Below are 8,821 nucleotides of genomic sequence, written 5' to 3'. Positions count from 1 at the left end.
GTGTGTTGTTTCCTACGATGTACGTGACCAGTCTTATCAGCCGATGATGATAAGCGGGCTCCTCTCCTGACCGCCATGTCCTCAGAGAACCAGGCCGGGCAGCCCAGCATGGATTACTCCTCCTGGGATCTGCGCCTCCAGGTAGGGATGGGACCATAAAGGCTCATACATACCCCAGTGATAATGAGTCGAGCTCGCGGACACGCATATATATATATATAGTGTGCGTCTGAGCATAGACATGGTAACGCCCCGCCTGCCTCTGATTGGCCTACCGACACTGCCCGTCTTGACTGTCCTCCGAGACGTGAGGTTACTCCGTGGTGGGAAAATAATTCAAGAGAATTGGCACAGCTTGGCACGCATGACAGAATGCAGGCTTGTAACTAACTTGTACGTTTTATTTTTGTAGAAATGCCGTTTTCTTTGATAAACTGCATAAACAATATTAGTTTGCCTCCTTTCCACGTGCTACGTCCAACCAGGGAAACACCCCCCCTGTCAGGTGTAAAGGACACTCAGGCATGAAGGAAGCATGCGTTCAAGTCCGTTGCTCTCCCCTTGTCCCCCATATAGTGTATGGGGACTAGGTTGGTGGAGGGTGTGTAGAGCCCAGGATCACATTAGATGATTGACACAGGGGTGAAAAATGGGTTACAAAATCGTGGGATAAAAAATATATACAAGAATATTAGTTTGCCTCTCCTACAAAAATAAAACGTACAAGTTACAGACAGTTCTCTTGTATCATACCAATACCGTACTTGTATTATTTTCCACCACCTCGCATCAGAGATCAGACTATCCAGCATAGCTATATCCACCTCAGTGGACAGTCAAGACGGGCAGTGTCGGTAGGCCAATCAGAGGCAGGCGGGGCGTTACCATGTCTATGCTCAGACGCACACTAGATTATATGCGTCGCGGACGGTGATGTCCTTAAGCATTGATCCCACCTCCCTCTGGTTCACGTGCGCAACCCCGTGTGAACAGGGGGATAGCCCAAGAGTGAAAGGGGAGATGTCGGTTAGTAAAACCAGAGAGATGTGTCAGGGTGAGCACTGAGGGATCAGCAATTCACGGTGACCAGTGACGTAATGTTGTATCACGGTGATGTCAAACTGGAGTATGGATAATTTAATTGTTCGACAATTCTGACTAAGTTGCTGTTTCCACTAGGCAATGTGTCTATATTATAGACAACACGGCAACATATAGACTCTACATATAGACTCTATATGTTGCCCTGTTTACTGTGTATCGCTTGTTTTGCTTTTGGTGTTTTTAGTATTATTTTCTTTGGTTACCGAGTGTATAATCTCTCAAGACAGATTCAGACTTCGGAGCTCTGCCTCAGAATCTCTCGGCAGCTCCTGTTACAACGTGTAGGAAAGTTAGGATTAGGAATGAAAACAAAGACACGTGCGACCCAATGGGCCTCATAATTGTAGCGCAGAGATTTAAATGTAGGATGAGTTTGCTTTTTGTTAAGCTGCAAATGCAGTACCACTTAAACCCTCTATACTATATATTTATTTTTTGCTACAATAATCGTGACATGTAATCTTCATAATGTCCCATCTCCACCTCCTCCAGGTCATCGGCCTGGGCTTCGTCTTTTACACGGCCGTGTTCGTGGCCTCTCACCTGGTGTCGGCGGCCCTCTGCCAGACCTACCGCTCCCTCCTGGCCCGGGAGAAGGTGTTCTGGAACCTGGCGGCCACGCGGGCCGCCTTCGGCGTCCAGAGCGTGGTGGCCGGCCTGAGGACGCTCACCGAGGACTCGGCGGTGTCCCGGGACAGGGTGAGGGGTCAGGAGGACTGGTCGTGGTTCAACCTCCTCACCGCCACGGGCTTCTTTGTGTTCGAGAACGTGGCGCTGCACCTGTCCAGCGTGGCATTCCGGTCGTTCGACCTCCCGCTGGCCGTGCACCATTTCTTCGCGCTGTCGGGGTTCGCGGGCGCGGTGGTGTGGGACTCGCTGGGCCACTACCTGCCCATGGTCACCCTGCTGCTGGAGATGAGCACGCCGTTCACGTGCGTCTCCTGGATGTTACTGAAGGTATTACTAGACCAGCTGTGCTTCCTGTTGAGGGAAAACGCACTTCTCTTTTTCCTCACTGACTCCCTCCGTTTGCTTTTTCTCCACACAGATCTTGCACAACATTTCTCTCTCTCTCTCTCTCTCTCTCTCTCTCTCATTGTATTTAACCCATTAAGACCTCAGGTAGATTCTACAAATGTCTTCTAAATCTGAAAAACGTATGTCAAGACCCCCAAATATATTTGGCCGCCGAGCCCAATCTCAAAATATTTTGTCCCAGGGACCCTGGAAGCAAATATTTGAGGCAGAGATTTTAGTTAAAAATGTTTGCTCTTTAAAAATAAATAAATTCAAAGATTTTCAAAAATGGCAAATCTACAAGTGTGGGGCACGAAATGACACGCTATGAACTTGTACAGTATATCTATTTTTGAATAGCCAACCAATGTGCGTCTCTCTCTCTCTCTCTCTCTCTCTCTCTCTCTCTCTCTCTCTCTCTCTCTCTCTCTCTCTCTCTTCTAAGAGAACATTGATAACATTGCACCTGAACTCGCTGGGTTATTAGAATTTTTGCTTTGAGTGAACAAGAATCTTTTGTTCGTTAATCGAGTGAATTTATCTTCAGCATTCCACGACAGTCAATATATGCAGCGAGGCAGACGGTTATTGCTTACTGGCCAGGTCTTATCTTGTGACCTCATGCAACCCCTCTCTTTCTGAATTCCCACTACAAAAAGTGCCAGAGTTACAGTAGATAATCCTGTAGCGAATAATCCCTGGGCAGGTTGTTTAAACTAAACCCATTCTGGGGGGGGGATAAGAAAAACCTTTAACAGAAAAGATAGATATGTAAGAGCACAGCAGTGCCAACATGTAGGTGGTATGGTTGCAATTGCATTTGGTTTTTGAGTTTGAACCTCGCTCTCCTATTTATAAATACCACAGGCCGGTTGTGTGATCATCTGACATTTACAAGCGTGCATTGTGGCTTTCCAAGGCATTGTCACTAACATAACCACCATTTAAGGAACTACTGTAGATTTAGAGTCAATGGGATACGGCAGTGACAACGCACAAAAGTGTGTGATGCGTCATGCGACTCAAGTAGTAATTTATTGATTAACGACTACATTTCAATTCCTCTTCTTTGTTAGTTTATTGCACATGTTGCACCTTTTATGGTCTTTAGCCCGTAAGCTCGGCCGCTCATACTTGGAAAGAGGAAGGTGCATAAAGAAGTTGGAGCCATAATGTTTCTGTTCCCCCTCCTGCATTTAGCTCAGAGATACACTCCAGAAAACATAGTCAACCTAAGAACAGTTGATCTACCAATTATAGCTACATCTATCGTTTCAGCATGGACATTGCAATGTTTCCTGCTATACATGTGCAATAGTTAGCCCCGCCCTATGTCAATACCAATAAGGTCATAATGGAGCTTAGCCCATTCTGGCCTGACCTCGAAATAAAAAAAATATCTTCTAAATCCTCCAGTTTTCTGAAATAAATATTTTCACGATAAAAAAGAAAAGAAAAGCAGACCTATAAGTACATCTGCTATTTTTCAATAGCTAAATTATAACATAATGTTTAAAACACCAAAAGGGGCTTCCCGCCCAAAATGGGTTAAACACAGAATTTGTGATGAAATAATAATAATAATAATAATACGTACTTAACAACATTCTGTGAAAATTGCTGATTCTGAAAGCTCCCAATGCATCGAAACGCATTGTGAGCTCATGGTTGTGCTTTAAAAGGAGGGGACTATGCGGTTTTGAAGAGGTCAAATATATTGCACTTCTCTTTTTTTGCCAACACGGTCGTTGCGTGTCTCTGTCCCCCTTTTCCAGGCAGGCTGGGCCCAGAGCCTGTTCTGGAGGGCCAACCAGTGGGTGATGATCCACATGTTCCACTGTCGCATGGTGCTCACCTACTTCATGTGGTGGGTGACCTGGTGCCACTGGGACGAGATCAACGTCCACGTGTCTCTGCCCCAGCGCCTGCTGTTCTTCAGTGGCCTGGCCCTCCTCACCGTGCTCATCAACCCGCTGTGGACGCACAAGAAGACCATGCAGCTCCTCAACCCGGTCGACTGGAACTTCGGCAACAAGCCGGCGCCGCAGAACGGGCCCGTCGGGGAGGTGGAGCACAAGGCCCACGCTGACTGAACTGAACTGAACTGAACTGAACGCTGCTGCCATGTTGAGTCGTGGTGGGGGGGCGCGGGTATGTTCACTGGGTCAACGACGGAACTGTCCTGCTTCTTTACTTACTTTAGTTTTCTTACTGGATGGGTAAAGTGGTTTTGGGTGGTTAGAGTGACTCCACTAGTTTGGTTTTAGAGACATTTCTGATTACAGATTGAGACTGACATTATGCATACGTAGGTCACTACTTAATCTTCACTATATCTAGTGAAGAATTCTGCTAACTTCTGTTAGCCTTTTATTTTATTTTTCATCCCATGATTTTTGTAACCACCCAGTGTCAATTGTCTGGTCTAGTGTAATCCCGGGCGCTACACTCCCTCTGCCAACGTGGGGAGAGCAACGGACTGACCTCTTCCGTTAGCCTTTCACAGGCCATTTTCATTTGCCTTCGTTCTAGTGTTAGAGCCCACAATGGAAGCTAACGCAACAATGGGGTCAGTCTGTGAGAGCTGTGCAAACAACATTCGCTCAGTAGCTCTCCAGCGTACGCCCACACATCAATGCAGCCGACCTCGTCGAAGCCTCTGCAGATGCAGTCAATGGGAAATGGGATGCATTTGACCCATTTTGTCAATGGGATGCAGCCAATGGGTGGGAAAGAGAACGAATTGCCGCAATAATTGTAACCTGTAATTTTCATATTGTCCCATCCCTATCAATGTAACATCTTTTTTTTTTTTTTTAGCAGGGAGCTGTGACTGCATGGAACTAGTTTAGCGTCTTGGCTGGTAGCAGAGAGGTGTAACTTGCAACGGGCGGTGGCTGGTTTGGCAGTGCTCTCGGGGAGTAGTGCTGCACTTATTAACGTTCCACAGCCTGTGCTGGGTCATTCGTTCACAGTAATTAAAGCATCGGACCATGAGGACCCAGTTCTTTTTAATCATACGAGCAAACCGCAAATCTTGTCCTTAACGCAGGGGGGGGGGGGGTGCTCAAAAGGTAGATTGCAATCTACCAGTAGAAATACAAATATATATATATATATAATTTAAATATAAAAAAAGATTTGAACTCGTAAATTTATTTATCGATTTTGACATTAATTTAACAGCAGCACTGCTATTTTCAGCAATGAGATAATATTGTTTTGGGTGGGATTTGGTAGATTTAGTTGAGCTGGTAATTTAAAAGTAGCTCAAGTAAAAGAAAATGTCTGGACACCCCTGCCTTCACGTCTTCTTGTCAAAATCGACCTGTAGTGTGCCACGTATAAGTGTGAGCGGGAGCTCTGCAGTTATGGAGTAATAACAGACATGTGGTCCGTGTAAGAGTGCAGCCAATTAGCCCATGCTCCTTGCACAACAAACGCACTCTTTTCATCACCAGTCAGGTGGGACAGAATGACAGGCTTAGTTTAAAGAGGAAGTCACGAGTGTCTGCCAATTGGACAATTTAATCATTTAATCTCGGATCACGTTGGGAGATCGTTACTCTTTTGGGACTCCAGTGTGGACCCATTTTCATCAGAAAGGAGCATGTCTGACATGGAACGTTGTTGCTGCTGATGAACAGTCCGGTTGCAAAGGGCTGGAGAAGTTCTGGTAAATTGTCCTTGGGAAGTTACGCTTGGGAATTTTTAGAGATTTTGACCCATTCTTATTTGCAAAAGCTGTATAACAGGAAACGTATATTTAGCCTCCACCGTCCTCTAAATCCCACCAACAAATCGGCTGCCTCTGAGCACAGCTGGTCACTGTTTGGGAACACACAAGGTTCAAAATTAAGTCGTTTTTTACACTTCTTTGCATGCGACCCAAAGATGGGTCCTGATCCACTGTTTGAGAAACGGTGCCCTAGAGACTGTACATATGACAAGGTGCAGTTGGTACATGCAGACAGTACTGTGCGACGCCCACATTTCACATGGAAAGTTCAGACTTTGTATATTCACAGAATTTTGCAACCATACCAATCCATTGATTTCCAGGCTGTCTCACTTTGTAAGACTCTCTTCCCCACAGTATGACAACTGTTCAGTAGCCAGCTGCCCGTTGCTCCTAATTGTTAGGAGGGTGGGAGGAACAAATGTACCAATGATACGTTCCCTTCCATAAAGATCAAGCGGTATTCTCTGACCTCCTCAATTCCAAATAATAGAATACAAATATCATCCTTTAAAAGCTTAAGTTCTGTTGAAACCTTGATTTATTTCCCCCCTTTTTTTTCTTTGTTTTGTCTACTTTTGTCACATGCTTTAATGACACGAGGGCTGTTTCCTTGTTGTGTACAATGGTCTCATTGTATAAAATAATCTGGCAATGTGGTTTGATCTGTGGTCTATTGTGATACTGTTTTGACTGTGATGGACACATTGTAATCTTATTTGAGGAGTGGAATAATTGTAATTGTTTTAAGTACATTTATTATAGAGGATCAATACTGACATGGATTTTATAAAACATTTGGCCGCCTTAATCTACACACTTTAGTGAGTTTTTATACCGTGTGGCATGTTCATTACATGTTAATATGCTCTAAACCCTTTTAATCTAATATATGGTACTACCTACGTTTCAGTATTAATGTGTCAGAATCTCCCAGACACCATGCAACATCATCTTAAAACTGGGTCCCTCTGCTGGTATGTGACGGGACACATGAACATTTTCTAAATCATTTTTGATAATTATTTTGTTTTGATTTTTGGATATTGCATTGTACATGTAGCCTGTACATGTGCATAACACTTCTATACAAAACACATTCACCATTGTTAAATGTACGATCAGCAACATTTCCATGAACTTCTACAAAAGAAAAAAATATATATATATGCTAATTATGTTCTAATTAGTTTACATGCTGTTACATTTCAGTTACATTGTGTGGTTAACTGTAGAAATGACTACAAGGCCTTGTTTAGGGACTGTATATGCGACTACTGTAAGTTCTTTACGATAACTAAAACATGTTTGCTTTTGAAAATGCATTCATTTGAGAGAGAAATTTACCAAATAAAATGCATTTTCTTCCATTAGTAATATTATGTGTCCGTTTCAATGTGTAGCTGTTTCTGCAAATCTGCCTCCTTGCAATAACCTTATTTCGGTCCATGAATTGAATGCAGTGGAGTGCCTGGCCTCTGGGTGGCAGGATTGGACAGGAGTCACAGGACAGACCAGCTGCCCTTTGAACAGACCAATTTTGGGAGCTGCGTCATCACTGATATTGAATAGTAATAAAGTAGCATCCACATCACAATTTATCTAGTGGTACAGTGAAGTGATATTTACTTATATGTGAATAAGAAGGCTTAAAATTATACTTCTGGTTATTATGAATGTATCGGAATGGGTTTATTTCTTTGCAAACTAGTCAATTTCAAGAAGTCAAATTATGAAAATCTTTATTTCAACCCATTAAAACTAGATTTTTGCGGTGGCTATTAAAAACTGCAGATCTTACAATCTCACAGCGTGTCACTTCATGCCACACTGAGCTTGTACATCTGCTTTTTTTTACATTTTTGAAAAATCCTAAAAGTGCTCAACTATACAGATTGAGAAGGCATTTGTAGGCCTCAGGTCTTAACGGGTTAAAGATGAATTGTGCTTAGACCAGGGGTGGGCAACTTTGACGATGGAGAGGGCCACTATAGTTCCACACTCACTCCAGAGGGCCACTATAGTTCCACATTCACTCCAGAGGGCCACTATAGTTCCACACTCACTCCAGAGGGCCACTATAGTTCCACACTCACTCCAGAAGGCCACTATAGTTCCACACTCACTCCAGAGGGCCACTATAGTTCCACACTCACTCCAGAGGGCCACTATAGTTCCACACTCACTCCAGAGGGCCACTATAGTTCCACATTCACTCCAGAGGGCCACTATAGTTCCACACTCACTCCAGAGGGCCACTATAGTTCCACACTCACTCCAGAAGGCCACTATAGTTCCACACTCACTCCAGAGGGCCACTATAGTTCCACACTCACTCCAGAGGGCCACTACAGTTCCACACTCACTCCAGAGGGCCACATTGCATATTACTGTCGTAGCAAAAATTTTTTGTTCTGAGCTTGTAGATTGGCTATTTTTGCTATATTTGAATTGTAATTCTGAATAATATTTTTGCTATTTTTTAATTTGAATCCTGAAAAGTAACAATTAAATACAAATACACTGCATTGGACATATAGACAATAATAATAGTCATTCAGCTACTGATATAGAAGTAATTCAAGTAGCTGAAACATGTTTGCATGTTGGGAATTGTAACAGCAGAAATCAATAATATATCAATATTCTAATATTGATATTATATAATATTCCACTGGGAGGAGACCCCGGGGCAGACCAATGCGCAGTTGGAGGAAACACATCGACTCACTGGCCTTGGAACGTCTCGGGATCCCCCAGGAGGATGTCACTAATGTTGCTCTGGAGAGGGAAGCACTCTGGTGGAGCTGTTGCCCCCGCGACCCGACTACGGATAAGCGGTTGAAGATGGATGGATTCTAATATTAACATGCGGCCCGGATTAAGTGAAGGTGGGGGTCACATGTGGACCCCGGGCTGCCAGATGCCCGTATGTATTTCTTTAGAGCCTTTAGACCATTC

General features: G+C 43.9%; 1 protein-coding gene across 1 annotated transcript; it reads left to right on the top strand.

Moving 5' to 3' along the window:
• cln8 (CLN8 transmembrane ER and ERGIC protein) lies at positions 1-7,231 on the top strand. Its single transcript, XM_083792125.1, has 3 exons — positions 1-141; positions 1,597-2,061; positions 3,897-7,231. Exons 1-3 carry the CDS (start codon positions 76-78, stop codon positions 4,212-4,214), a joined length of 849 nt encoding a protein of 282 aa, XP_083648251.1. The 5' UTR covers positions 1-75; the 3' UTR covers positions 4,215-7,231.
• Positions 7,232-8,821: the final 1,590 nt, after the last annotated feature.

The sequence above is a fragment of the Protomyctophum parallelum genome (assembly GCF_964188405.1).
Source record: "Protomyctophum parallelum genome assembly, chromosome: 20".
Taxonomy (NCBI): Eukaryota; Metazoa; Chordata; class Actinopteri; order Myctophiformes; family Myctophidae; genus Protomyctophum; species Protomyctophum parallelum.
This window is presented reverse-complemented; position numbering and strand designations above follow the sequence as displayed.